Consider the following 14,670-nt stretch of genomic DNA (forward strand, 5'->3'; position numbering starts at 1 on the left):
TTTGTAACCCAATTCCGGTGCCAGCTACTACCATTTCTTCCCTATTCTGGATGCCTGGAAGCCAGATGGGAAGCTGGAGGTATGGAGTGGTCTGTGAGCTGCCACATCCCTCAGTGAGTCTGGAGGATGCACACAGGATACCAAGGCACATCTCACTCTCCAATTTCACAGCCCCTCTTCTTATGAGGCTCCCACAGGGCAGTGGGGGCCCAAAAGGCCTCAGCAGGCTGCACCGGCTCCTCGCACAGACAAAGGGTAAGGAGAGACCCATGCAGGAGCACAGGCTCTGTGAAGGCAGGGGCCTGGCTGGCTGGTGGTCTGCTGCACCCCCAGGGCCTCGACCAGTGCCTGGTATGCAGCAGATGCCTAACAAATACTCAGGCAATGAATGAGCCAAGTCAGACAGATTGTGGGGATTTAAATGCTGTGTGCCACACATGACCGCTTCCTTAACCTGAAATCTGCAAGGGTGTTGGCGATCGGGGCCGAAACATGTTCCTCACCTCGAAAACTGCCTCAGCTTGGCTTCAATGCTTCTGTGCCTCATGCACATCCTGGTGAGAGCAGATCCAATCTCCCTGGTCCCACCTGAAAAAGCAACAGAGGCAAAGGTGAGGGATAGAAGACTAGCAGGGATCATGGAGGTCTTTAGAGAACTTTACAAACAAGTCAGATTTCACCACATTGTAAAATATAAGCCACCATCTTTAGAAGCTTCTCACCACGCCCATGTGTGCACACACACAGGCACATGTAAACATGTATGTACGTATGGTGACAGATTTCTGTATCACCAAAACTATCACCAAAGGCTGCTCCTACTATATACTACACTCTGTGATAGTTTCTATTCCATCTGATTTTTTTTGTAATGCTGATTGTAATCTAAAAATTGACTTTACAACCTATAAATCGACCATGACCTATAGTTTGAAAAATACTTCTCATGAAAGATAATCAAGATAGTATCTGCTGTTTAGGGAAGAGCTGTAGTTTTTCTCAACAATTCTGACAAAATAATCCTGTTAACATTATTTAGAACAGCCAAGGCAGCCATGCTAGCTAATTATTTCAAGACAAACGTTCTAGAATACAAGTAATTCAGAGAATAGCAAGGCTAAAGCAAAATGAGGTAATAGGACTTTTTTCTTGAGATGGAATCTTGCTGTGTTGCCCAGGCTGGAGTGCAGTGGTGCAATCAAGGCTCACTGCAACCTCCACCTCCTGGGTTCAAACAATTCTCCTGCCTCAGCCTCCTAAGTAGCTGGGATTACAGGCACGTGCCACCACACCCAGCTGATTTTTTTATTTTTTTTTAGTAGAGACAGAGTTTCACCATGTTGGCCAGGCTGGTCTCGAACTCCTGACCTCAGGTGATCCACCCGCCTCAGCCTCCCAAAGTGCTAAGATTACAGGCGTAAGCCACCGTGCCCAGCCAGTAATAGGACATTTTTTAAATGGGCTTGAGCAACACCAGTCTTCAAGCTCAGCAAATAATGAAGGAAGTTGCAGCCCAGTTTGATTTTCCCGAAATTCTCATCATACTTTTCCCCTTCAGGCACACCTTCTCTAACATTATTTTTAAAGCTCTTCTCTTCTTTCTCCCTCTTAAAAACAATGCTTGAATCAGCATTTACTGGGGCGTGGGAGAGCAAATTATAACCACACATGGTAATTCTGCACTGAACACTGGAGGGCACAATTATGAACATTACGAAAACACTGGTGTTTGTGAATTTGGGGAAAAGTGTCAAATAAAGCACTATTTTTAACAGACAAGACCTTCAGGGGAAAGCCACAGGGATCTGTGGCAGGTTTAACCATGTTGAATTGGTAGAAGAACATTCCCTCTCTTATTAGTACTCGTGACATTACTATGGGTTGGATTTTCCTGTGCCTTCTCTTCTAGAAATCCCCATTTACTATTTCAGCTCCACATGTTTTCCATTTCATTTTGCAAAACCATCAAGTTTCTACAACCAAATAATAGTAACTGTGACATATATACCGTATATTAATATTTCTATATTTTATTTCAGTCTGAAGGGAGAAACCTTCTTAGGGCAATGCCTCTATTCCTCTAAAAACAGGGTTTTCTCAACCTGGACAATGTTGACATCCTGGGCTGAATGTTGCTTTGTTGCTGGGCTGGACTGGGCTGTGCAGTGTGAGATGTTTAGCAGTATCCTTGGCCTCTACCCACCAGAAGTCAATAGCGGACTTCCTTTAACCCCACCCCCAGACTTGTGATCCTCCAAAATGTCTCCAGAGAGTACCAAGTGTTGGGCAACAAATCACTCCTGTTGAAACCACTGCTGTAAAAGAACCCAAGCAAGGGCCAAGTGTTGCCCGAGTCTGACTTTTATGACCAGAGTCTCTTAAAAATGTACCTGCCTCCAAAGAGCAGGGGATGCCACGGCCATCTCAGCGTTGCCATCTACCACTGTTCACACCAGGGAGAGCCAGCAGAGGGCGCCGTTTTCACACACTCTGCCCCGCCTTCTGCGCTCTCCAAGTTCTGAGCTTTTTACTGCACATAAGCAAAGACGAGGAACGTTTTATTCCCCGGGAAATATTTCCTATTTCTTTCTGGGCCTTCGTTTGATTAAAAGTTAATAACCCGGCCACACAAGGAAACTGGCACACTCACTCACTGATGGTAAGAGTGTAAACTACTACTTTCCTGGAGCAAAATATGGTAGCGTCTATCAAGAAAAGCCTTGAAATATTTTTCTTTGACCCAGCAATTCTCATTTCAGAAATTTAACCTGCGGAAATGATTAAGAGTGAAAGAAAGTCCTTACCTACAAGGGTAGTCATCGAAATGTTGTTCACAGCGTCAAAAGACTGGAAACAAAATCCCATTACAGGGATCTGGTTAAATCAACCATAGAGCACCACCATGCGATGGAATTGCACGTGGTCATTTAAAACACGGGAGAACAACGTTTATGCTTGCAGGAAGACGTACAGCGCTTAGGATGCGCCAGGCACTGCTGTGAGTACTCTGCACACTTTAACTCATTTAATCCTCGCAGCACCTCCAGCCGCGTTGGTACTGTGACCATCCCATGTTATAGAAAGGAAAAATGCCCAAGTGATTTGTCCCAGGTTACGTCGCTAGTAAGTGGAACTCAAACCTAGGCTTAAGCTCCAGCGTCTATGCATTTATCCCCTCGGGTATATGGCACTTGTGATGGACAAAGGGAGATGGGACAGAGCAGAGACGAGAGCCTAGAACAATGTACACCAAACCTATTGGTCTACACGCTATTACGGGTGTTGGTGCTTTAAAGCCAGCTCTCACATTTTGCTTCTAGAGCCTGGCCCTGTCTAATCGGTACCACAGGGATTGCGCTCCATCCTTGCTCAGCTACTATAGGGAGTTCAGGGATGGAGAGCTGCTTCATGGATAATTCATACCTCAGTTTCCTCAAGATAGAATTATGATGTTGGAAAAGATCATCTCAAATGTCAGTGCCCCCCACTCGGTTTCTCTGCTTCACTGCTTCTGTCACCTTCCCAGGTATTTCCCATAGATTGCCACTGGTCACTTATTATCCCCAGGAAAGCCCAAGGCTTCTCAGAAACAGATGAACTGGCCGGGCTCAGTGGCTCACGTCTGTAACCCCAGCACTTTGGAAGGCTGAGGCGGGCGGATCACCTGAAGTCAGGAGTTCGAGACCAGCCTGGCCAACATGATGAAACCTTATCTCTACTAAAAATACAAAAATCAGCCAGGTGTGGTGGCACATGCTGGTAATCCCACCTACTTGGGAGGAGTAGCTTGAGAATCGCTTGAACCCGGGAGGTGGAGGTTACAGTGAGCTGAGATTGCGCCACTGCACTTCAACCTGGGCAACAGACTGAGACTCTGTCTCAACAACAACAAAAAAAGAAATAAAGGAAAGGAAAAGAAATAGCTGAACTATGGTACAATAACAACAATTTCTAGACATAATGTATGTGCCTCTGTAGAACAGGAAGCCCTAGAGAGGAGAGGAAATAAAGAACCACAAAGAAAACTTCCAAACAGCAGTGTCTCTGTCCAACTGGCACGAGGACAGGAGGCAGATGACATCCTCTGTGGACCCCAGGACTGAGCTATTAGAATCACTGCTGATCTCGGCAACATGGGGCACCCTAAAAATAGGTCCATCTGTGGAAGTGCTTAACATCTTATGCTCTTCCTAACCCTTGCAAGAACTTAAACAAAAATCAGCAGGTTTGAATAAGCTTCAGAGGAAACTGGCTTGAGCTACAAAGACAGAAGACATCTGGAAGAGCTCCCATTTGCGAGTGGGCATATTTATGGAAACAAATGGCTGGCTGAGGCACACACAGCAGCTTGAGTGAAGACAAGGCCCTACTTCTGTGTTCTCGGTACCTAGCACTGGTGTTGAATAAAGGAACCGACATTTACCATTTTGAGAGCAAACCACCAGGCTGGCCCTATCTGGAGGCAGGACCAGGGACTGGGTTTGTATTTTGTTTAATCCCCACATACTTGTTTAAAAGATATAAAATAAAAACAAGGTGCTTAATCTTAGCAAAGTTCTATATTGATTCCTGGTCAGCCTAGAGATACAATGCTGTATTCGTTTCCCTTTGCTGCTGTAAGAAATGACCACGAGCTTAGTGGCTTAAAACAACAGAAGTTTATTATCTTATAGTTCTGGAAGTCAGAAGTCCAAAATCAGTTTCACTGGTCTAATATCAGGGTGTCAGGTACCACAGGGCTGGCATTCCTTCTGGAGGCTGCAGGGGAGAATCTATTTCCTTGCCTTTTCCCACTTCTAGAGGCTGCCTGCACTCCTTGGCTCGTGGCCCCTTTGTCCATCTTCAAAGCCAGCGGTGCAATCTACTCCCTTCTCTGACCTCTGCTTCTGTCCTTACATCTTCTCTCTCCGCCTCCGATTTTCCTGCCTCCTTCTTATGAGAATCCTTGTGATTACGTGGGACCCACCTGGATCATCCAGGATCACCTCCCTGCCTCAAGACCCTTAACCACATCAGCACACATCAGCAGAGACCCCTTTGGCCATGTACAGTAACATTCACAGGTTCTAGGGGTTAGAACGTGGACATCTTTGGGGCATCCTTATCATGGCCATTAAAAAAAGGTAAGAGTTGTGAATCTGGAGAGTGTGGCAGGGCACTGTGGCTGACTGCAGCACCCATTCGTCCTCACATGATCGGTCTAGGCCCATGATGCTAACTCCATCCCCTTTGGCAGTGGCTGGTTTGGGGATGGGACAAAGACATGGAGAGGAGGCTGCTGGGGAGGCCTCTGGGGAATGTTTTCCTGATCTTAAGAGAAACACACCAAAGGGCTCCACAGGCCACAAACAAGGAAGCAGACTGTGCAGCTGCTGCCATCAGCCATCCTATGGCCATGGGGACACCTGCCTCAGGATGACACTGCTGTGGACAGAAGAGAAAGGGCCTGAGTCTCCAGCGATGTCCCTTAGCCACCAACCCGAACCTGCTCTTCCTCTGGGCCTGGCACCCCTGTTTTGCAAGCATATTCATTTGCTTATTTTTAGAGCCACTTTGATTTGGTTCTGCTTCTTGAAAGGAGAAGAAAGAAAGGAGCAATGGCCTCTCATGCTTCTTCCCAGAACCAGGAACCAATGCGTTGCTAAAAGAAATCTAAGTTGGTCACTTGATGCCACTGCTTAGAGAGGCACAAATACTTTATGGCAAAAACATAACCCGGTTCAACGTGGTACATGTAAAAACTTTCTCCCATAACGAGCAAATGCTTTTCTAATAAAGCAGCACAAAATCAGCCAGTATGATCTGTGGGTGATCTGTGAAGGAATCATCAGTGGAAAGGAAGAAGTGAACCATCCAGGGGCTGGGCTGCCAAAGCATGACTGCTGAGGCCCAGCACCATACATTTTGCATATGAAGACACACGCTCCACAAGCGTCCACTGAGTATTTGTATTGGCTTTTGGGGGCTGCTGTAACAAAGCACCCCAAACTGGCTGGCTTAAAGCAACCGTAGTTCTGGAGGCTAAAAATCTGAAATCCAGATGTCGGCAGGGCCGTGCCCCCTCTGAAACCTACAGGGAGAGTCCTTCCTTGCCTTCTCCTTGCTGCTGGTGACTCCACTTGGCTTGCAGCTGCATTGTTCAAATTTCTGCCTCTGTTGTGCTAGGCTCACGGCCTGTGTGTGTCCATCTTCCCATAAGACACGTGTGAAGGCATTCCTGTGTGTGTGTGTCCAAATTTCCCTCTTCCTATAAAGACCCCAGTCCTATTGGATTAGGGCCCACCTTAATGACCTCATCCTAACTGGATTACATCAGCAAAGACCCTGTGTCCAAATGGTCACATTCACGGGCGCCAGGGATTAGGACATCAACCTATCTTTCTGGGGGTGCGCTGCAGTCCACGGCCCACGTCCTACCGTGCAGCAAAAACTAACGTGATTTCAAGGACGGTGAAGACAGGTGCCAGGCCCTTGAGCAGCTTACAAAGATTGGTTGGATGGACACAGATAAAATGGTGCAGGGAACACTGTCCTGACAGCAACCCTCTGTGGTAGGCATTATCAGCCCCATGTTACAAATGAAAACACCTGAGGCTCAGGAGGGTTAACAACCTTGCTGAGGGCCACATTGCTGGTCAGCAGTAGAGCCAAAATCCAAGCCTGCTTCTACGGATACCAAGGGCTCTCTCTCACTACAACAAGCTGGAGACATTCCCAGCTGAGGACAAAGAGGCACATTAAAGTCACAAACAGAATACAAATTGTTTAATGCATATTTGGGGGGGGGGGTAGGGAGGAAATAAGAAAAGCAGAGTTTCCTTGCCCCCTAAAGTCCGAAGTCAGATTGCCCCTTGCTGCAGAGACCTGGCAGCGACAGGCAGGACAGTGGGTCCTTCGAGTGGCATTGTCCTGTCCCTCCAAGCTGCCTCATTTGCAGGCAGCTGCCATCTCCCTGCATAGCAGGGGACTAATGGCAGGCATTCTTGGGGGCTACAGTGTGGGCAGGTGGCGAGCGAGGACTGAAAAGACGTTTTGTCAGGCCCAGCTTCTGCAGCGTGGAGGGGAAGGGCTGAGGAAGCCAGATTGAAGAACTGCTTTGGTGAAAGTGTGCCGCCGTCACAGTAAGTCACTGTGCATCTCTGCTGTTCCCAAGAGCTGACATTGCTCGAAGGCTAATTAGGAGCCAGACAGAACCAGAGGAGAGGAGAACGTTCTCAGGCATCTCTGCAGGAGAGGGGTGCGGGGCAGGAGAGTTCACCTAGAGTGGGGTTATCTCGGCCTCAGCCCTGCTGACATTTTGAACCGGATCATTTTTTGTTATCAATAATGACCATTTAGGGCCAGGCATGATGGCCATGCCTATAATCCCAACACTCTGGAAGGCTGAGGCAGGAGGATCACTTAAGTTTGGTCTCAAACTTCTGGCTTTAAGCGATACCAACTAGCAACAGAGCAAGACCCCATCTCTACAAATAAATTAATAAATAAATAATTAACTGGGTGTGGCGGTGTATGCCTGCAGTCCCAGCCACTCAGGAGGCTGAGGTGAGAGGATCGCTTGAACTCAGGAGCTCAAGGCTACATTGAGCTATGGTCACACCACCACACTCCAGCCTGAGTGACTGAGACCCTGTCTCAAAAGAAAAAAGCAAGAAAAAAAGGAATGATCATTTTTTGTGTCCTGTGTATTGTAGGATGTTTTGCAGCCTCCCTGGCCTCTACCCACTAGATGCCAGTAACACCCCTCAAGTCATGACAACTAGAAATGTCCCCAGGGGGCAAACTCCTCCCTGGTGAGCACTGGCGTAGGAACATGCATCCTTTTTCCATAAGGAGGGCTCACTGTTTCCAGTGCTGTTCCAGGGAAGCCACCTGACATGCTCACTGCACCAGTGGCCTCCCCGCAAACCCTCGCTGCAGAAGCTCTGAAAAGCTATTAAGTTCACTGCCTACCCCCATCTTCATAAGCACAGAGGTAATAGGCAACGCGTGTTCTCATAATGAAGAAAATGTTCCACTTGCCATTAAAGAAACACTAATTTGAAAACACACAACTGACATTCCCCACAAAGCCAGCAGACGCTAACCCCCTCTCCTATGGCCTTAGGGACGCATTAATTCAACTAGGGGCAGCTTGTGTACAAGCCCAAAATACTGGAAATACCCAAATAACTAGGAGAGGGAGGCTGAGAGGCTGCATCAGCAGGATCTAAGGCCGCAGCCATCTGGTTAGGAAGAGCTCCTTCACGGGACCCAGCTACAAAGTGGAGGAGGAATGGGTGGTGGATAAGAAAGCCGCCTCCAGCCACTCAATGGCTTGTGACTTCTGTCTGGACAACAACCAGCAATAAACAGCCAGCCCCAAAGTGTCCCTGAAGATGTCTACAAAACAGCAGCTGGAACCCTAACACCAGTGGTTGCTCCCTCCCCATTGCCCTTGCCGCCTGCTGATGGAAGGGACCCTGTGCACTTGAACAGCAGCTCCCGTTCCCCCACAGTGAAATTGATTACTGTACCCACTAGGGTTCAACTTTAAAAGATCTAAGTAGCCGGGCGCGGTGGCTCACGCCTGTAATCCCAACACTTTGGGAGGCCAAGGCGGGCCGATTGCCTGAGGTCAGGAGTTTGAGACCAGCCTGGCCAACATGGTGAAACCCTGTCTCTACTAAAAATACAAAAATTAGCCAGCATGGTGGCGGGTGCCTGTAATCCCGGCTACTCAGGAGGCTGAGGCAGGAGAATCACTTGAACCCAGGAGGCAGAGGTTGCAGTGAGCCAAGATCATGCCACTGCACTCCAACTTGGGGGACAGAGTGAGATTCCGTCTCCAAAAAAAAAAGAGAGAGAAAGAAAAAGAAAAAAGAAATGAAAGATCTAAGTAAAGTGGAAATCTTTGGTTCCTGGGCACATAACTACCACACACACCAAATATAACAAATGTGAGTGTAGGCTCGCCTGTGACTGTATCAGGAATCTTTTTCTAAAACAGATACACACCAAAAACTTACCTATTGAGGTAAGTGACTCCCTCCTCCCCCAGCTGACCTCCAAAAGGGTCTTGGGGCTCCTTGGCAGCTGTATTCCCATCTGTCTCCTCTTTCCCACACACTTGATGGCAGGCACACCCCACGCAGCCTGCAAGCCATAGAGTTTCAGTAGCAACAGTGTCTCTCACCATGGCTAATCTAGAGTCTTAGCAGAGACTCCTTACTATCGTCTAAATGAGCAGGAGGATAAGCAGAGAACCACAGGGTGAAAGGCTTAGCTCTGAAATTAGCCAATGTGGCTTCAAAGCCCAGCTCCCACATTTGCTGCCTGTGTGGTCTTTGCAAGGGTCTGCCTGGGGTAGGCTCAAACGTAGATGGTTGTACTCCAAAAAAAAAAAACAAAACAAAAGAAAACCAAATATGCTGACCAGTGTCTCATGCTATCTTTGTTGCATAAATCACACCCAAAATGCATCATCTGTGATTTCTATGTCGGGCTTCTTGTGAAGCAATCTGAATATCCTAGATTTTTACAAATTTTGTTCCCAAATCTTTTACAGTTGCCTCATCCATACTTAATTCGATGGCATTTTTTTTTGCAAAAGTAACTTTTATTAACATCATATCTTTCCAAACATTCTACTTCTTTTGTAGAAATGACAAATCTTGGTTTTCACATTCACACTGCAAACATTTACATAGCTTATAATTAAATTATTTAACAACAGTATGTGCAACTGGCATATACAGGTTTATAAGCGCACACAGCGGATGCTGGTGAAGCCTACAACCCAGGTGTGAGAAGTGTGTGTGCGCATGCTAGAGAGAGTCTGTGAGCTTCCTGAAGGCAGGGGCTGGAATATTTTACAGAGAAAATAAGGAGCACTGGTTACATCAGTGCTCCCATTAGGCAGAGCGGTGATGTAGCTATAAGCTGAGTCCTACAGGAAGGCAGAGGCCGGAGTAAGTAAATGTGGCTGGGCTGGGGCATCTGTCCACAAGGACACACTGGACAACAGATCATGACCTCCACTCCTCCCACATCTAATATCCACTTTCTCTAAGGAGCTGGCAAATCAGTACTTAGAGGGCAAATGAACAGTGCAAAGAGCAGCTTTCAAGAAAGCCAGAATTATTCCTTCTTCCCAAACATCTCAGAAGACCAAAGGCCTAGAAGGAGCGGCCCAGAGGGCTTGCCTGGAAGGTTCTGTTTGTACTTATTAATAGTTATGCATCCACAACGTGGTTATTTAATGGAAGTGAAAGCTGGGGGATCGGGAGGCTCATGAAAACCAACTCCAGTGAGCCTCCATCCTCTGCCCCCACCCCTTCAAAACAGGAAGGCTGCTGCCCTTGGCTGAACAGCTTTTTAAAGTGACCTTGACCCCAGGTTTCCCTTGACTGTAATTTTTTTTTTTGAGTCTCACTCTGTTGCCCAGGCTGGAGTGCAGTGGTGTGACCTCCGCTCACTGCAACCTCCACCTCCCGGGTTCAAGCAATTCTCCTGCCTCAGCCTCCCGAGTACCTGAGATTACAGGCGCCCACCACCATGCCTGACTAATTTTTTGTATTTTTAGTAGAGACGGGGTTTCACCATGTGGCCAAGCTGGTCTCGAACTTCTGACCTCTGGTGATCCACCTGCCTTGACCTCCCAAAGTGCTGGGATTATAGGCATGAGCCACTGTGCCCGGCCCCCTTGACTGTTAATTTTTGTATTTCAGAGCTCACAACAGTTGCATCACCAGCTTCCTTCCAGCCAAGAATGAAAAGGAAACTCCTACAAAATCCAGGGCTCGGGACTGTGTCATGGGATGCTCAGGGCCACTTAGGGACACTGCTGCAATGGCCCATGGCAGGTTGTAATATTTTAGTTTCACTATATGAGAAAATAGTCTCTCCTTCCTCTCAAGCCCCTGCTCTCAGAGAGCCCAGAAGTCCTGAATTGGCAGGGGTCTTTTCACCTTGACGGCAGGCTGGAGGACTGCCCAGGTGTTGCATCACAGAAGTTGCCTCAGCGTGCATCACTGCCACTCTGGCTGGACCGAGCAGGGCAAGGCTGGGTACACCATCTGCTGCCCCGGGGGATGCCTGGAGGCCAGCACTAGCCACGGCTGACACAGCTCTGCACGCACGCACACACGAGCGTCAGACTTGACCATGAAGCTGGGCACTCCTCTTCTGCAATCGCACTGGCGTGTTTCAGGATTTTTTTATTTTATAAGGTGAAGTGACGGAACACAGTCTTCAAAGGAAAGTAAGAGTGTTTCCAAATGGCATCAGAGTGTGAAACTGAATTCTAATAAGAGAAGAGGAAGCTCAATTCTTAGGCCTGGAAAAGTTCAATCATGATGCCCTAGCTAAGACCATGCTTTATCCAAAGATTTCAACCAGGTGTGTCCAATCTTTTGGCTTCCCTGGGCCACAGTGGAAGAAGAATTGTCTTGGGCCACACATAAAATACACTAACACGAACAACAGCTAATGAGCTTAAAAAAAAAATCACAAATAAATCTCATATATATATATATATATATATATATATATATATATAATTTTTTTTTTTTTTTGAGACACAGTCTCACTCTGTCATCCAGGCTGGAGTGCAGTGGTGTGATCACGGCTCACTGCAACCTCCACCTCCTGGGTTCAAGCGATCCTCCCACCTCAGCCTCCCAAATAGCTGGGGCTACAAGTGTGCACTACTATGCCTGGCTAAGTTTTGTATTTTTAGTAGAAATGGGGTTTCGCCATGTTGGCCAGGCTAGTCTTGAACTCCTGGCCTCAAGTGATTGCCCCGCCTCGACCTGCCAGAGTGCTAGGATTACAGGTGTGAGCCACCATGCCCGGCCTCATAATGGTTTAAGAAAGCTCACAAATTTGTGTTGGGCTGCATTCAAAGCCACCCTGAGCCACGTGAGGCCTACAGGTTGAACAAGCTTGATCTAGACCAAGGGGCAAAACCCAAAAGGCTAGTAGGTGGACAACTATAACCCAGACCAACAAAATAACTGATCAGTAAGGAAGCTCCAGGCAAGGGGCTAGCCAGACCTCGGCTAGAGGTGGGTACATCAGCCTGGGGGTCTATGAGGTGGATCTCTTAGGTGATCTCCAAGTTAGACTGAATGACCCCTCTTCCTGGCAACCAAGATGCTGGAATGGAGAAAGGACAGTGTTCCTGTAGTCAACAAATTTTTAGGAAATGTTACCTTGGTCTAATTATTGTGCTATGAAGTAAAGAGACAGCCCCCTGCCCTCATAGAGTGGGCATCTCCTGTAATTGGAAATGATGGATCTTCATGGTAACCTTAGAGCTGGAAGGTGCCTTAGAAAACTCACAAAGCAACAAACCAGCAGTTCCTTGCTGATGGGCATCCCACTCTTTTTGTTCTTTCTGAGATGGAGTCTTGCTCTGTTGCCCAGGCTGGAGTGCAGTGGCACCATCTCAGCTCACCACAACCTCCACCTCCCGGGTTCAAGCAATTCTCCTGCCTCAGCCTCCCAAGTAGCTGGGATTACAGGCGTGCGCCACCACTCCTGGCTAATTTTTGTATTTTTAGTAGAGATGAGGTTTCACCATGTTGGCTAGGCTGGTCTCGAACTCCTGACCTCAAGTGATCTGCCCACCTCAGCCTCCCAAAGTGCTGGGATTACAGGTGTGAGCCACAGTGCCTGGCCAGGCATCCCACTCTTGCCTTTAATTAGCAGAGTGCTCCTGATGCACGCAGGACTTCCACGCTTGCTGCTGTTTCTCTTGTTCAGGGAGACTCAACCTTATTCTTTAAGCTGCACATTTATGAGGCAGCCGGCCCCTGCCAGAAGGACCGTCATTTTCATTAAAGGTCAAAGCCAGCACTCAGGATATTAAGAACTTCAAATGAACAAACTGTGTTCCTCTGGCTTCATCAGCATTTTATTTTTACCCTTGGGCATGGAGACATGGACAACCAGAAGAAAGTGGCATCATTTGATGCCCTACATTTGTTTAACTACAGGGAGGGGAGGCAGAGAGGGAGGAAATGGATAAGCAACCAGTTTCTGGTATCACAAGTTTTCACAGAGACCAGACTCTGTTCACACGAGACAAATATCCCCTCTCCAATCAATAGAGACCCTGGTCACACATAAGTCACTGAGCAGCGTCCTGATGCCTTATGTTAGCCTTGGAAATGGCTGCAAAACACAAACTTTTTTGCCTGTGCCGTTTACAAGATCATCTCAGTCGGGTGTGTCCAATCTTTTGGCTTCCCTGGGCCACATGGAAGAATTGTCTTGGGCCATACTTAAAATACACTAACGATAGCTGATGAGCTAAAAAAACAAACAGGCTGGGCATGGAGGCTCACCTAAGGTTGAGAGTTCAAGACCAGCCTGGCCAGCGTGGTGAAACCCCATCTCTACTAAAAATACAAAAAATTAGCTGGGCATGGAGGCGGGCGCCTGTAATCCCAGCTACTCAGGAAGCTGAGGCAGGAAAATCGCTTGGACCCGGGAGGCGGAGGTTGCAGTGAGCCGAAATCAAGCCATTGCACTCCAGTCTGGGCAACCGAGTGAGACTCCATCTTAAAAATAAATAAAATAAAATAAAATAAAATAAAATAAAATAAAATAAAATAAAAGCAAAAAAAATCAGTTTCAAGAAAGTTGATGAATTTGTGTTGGGCCACATTCAAAACCATCCTGGGGCGCATGGGGCCAACAGGCCATGGGTTGGACAAGCTTGATCTAAATGTTCTTGCAACAAACACACAATCTGATTTCAAGGAAACTAAGAGAAGAGAAACATTAGTTCTTTAAGCTGTGAAAATAGGTTCCTTAGGACAAAAGTAAAAGAACTTGAAAAGATTTTCAAAAATAAACCCATAAAGCCCCCAACAAAGGAAGTACAACTTCCCTTTTGCTACAGTGGCAATCCTAACAACTCATTTCAATCTTCAAGGAAGAGAAAAACATGCAGAAAATTTCCTGTGTGGTTTTTTTTTTAAAAAAAACCTGTTTTATTCAGCTACTGTATACAGCTGAGTATGTAATGAATAACCCAGCTGGTGTTTACGGGACAGCTAATACTGCACATTCAGCAAATGCTAGGTAGGGTCAGCGTCACATTTTTGGAAGACACCATTGTGCCCACACACAGGGTGGAAGACACTGCAAACTGTTATCAGATGATAATCTTCCAGCCAATCTCCCACTTCTCAGTCTCTCCCACTTCACGACTTTTCAAAAAGCAGAGGAAACAAAACCACACACAATCCTACCACCATCTGGCGGCTTCAGACCAACCAGCAAGCATGAGATTCTGGCATGCACCGCACTGGCAGCCACAAAGACCAATATTCCTCTTTGTTGCTGTTTTAAAAGCAAAGCGAGAATGGTAATATGGAAACACAAAAACACGGACATGCTCACACTATGGGAAAACCATATTAAGAGCAAACACATTCCGACAGGGAGGCTTCCCTGTCTACGTTTTGGATGGAATGGTGTCTGGTTGCAACACCCTGTGGGGGTGTCACCTGGGAAATGCCAGGTGTCTCCCCGACATCTGCCACCATGAACCCCCCCATTGCCATGGTCTGCCTCTGCTGCATGGGCACAGAAAGATGCTCCTGCTGAAGCCAGGTCTGAGCGACTCGATGACGCCAGCTTCTGCCAGCGAAGCAGCTGTGGCCTGATGCAGAAACC

At 47.3% G+C, this 14,670-nt stretch overlaps 1 protein-coding gene across 9 annotated transcripts in view; it reads right to left on the reverse strand.

The window, feature by feature from the left end:
• MTSS1 (MTSS I-BAR domain containing 1) overlaps window positions 1-14,670 on the reverse strand; it is a 177,896-nt gene that overhangs the window by 39,902 nt on the left and 123,324 nt on the right. For all 9 annotated transcript variants that reach the window (XM_019032194.4, XM_031013826.3, XM_055348726.2 and 6 more), the window contains exon 4: window positions 504-588. In XM_019032194.4, the coding sequence (XP_018887739.2) occupies window positions 504-588 (85 nt within the window). The remainder of the gene's footprint in view (window positions 1-503; window positions 589-14,670) is intronic.

This window comes from Gorilla gorilla, chromosome 7, assembly GCF_029281585.2.
Source record: "Gorilla gorilla gorilla isolate KB3781 chromosome 7, NHGRI_mGorGor1-v2.1_pri, whole genome shotgun sequence".
Taxonomy (NCBI): Eukaryota; Metazoa; Chordata; class Mammalia; order Primates; family Hominidae; genus Gorilla; species Gorilla gorilla.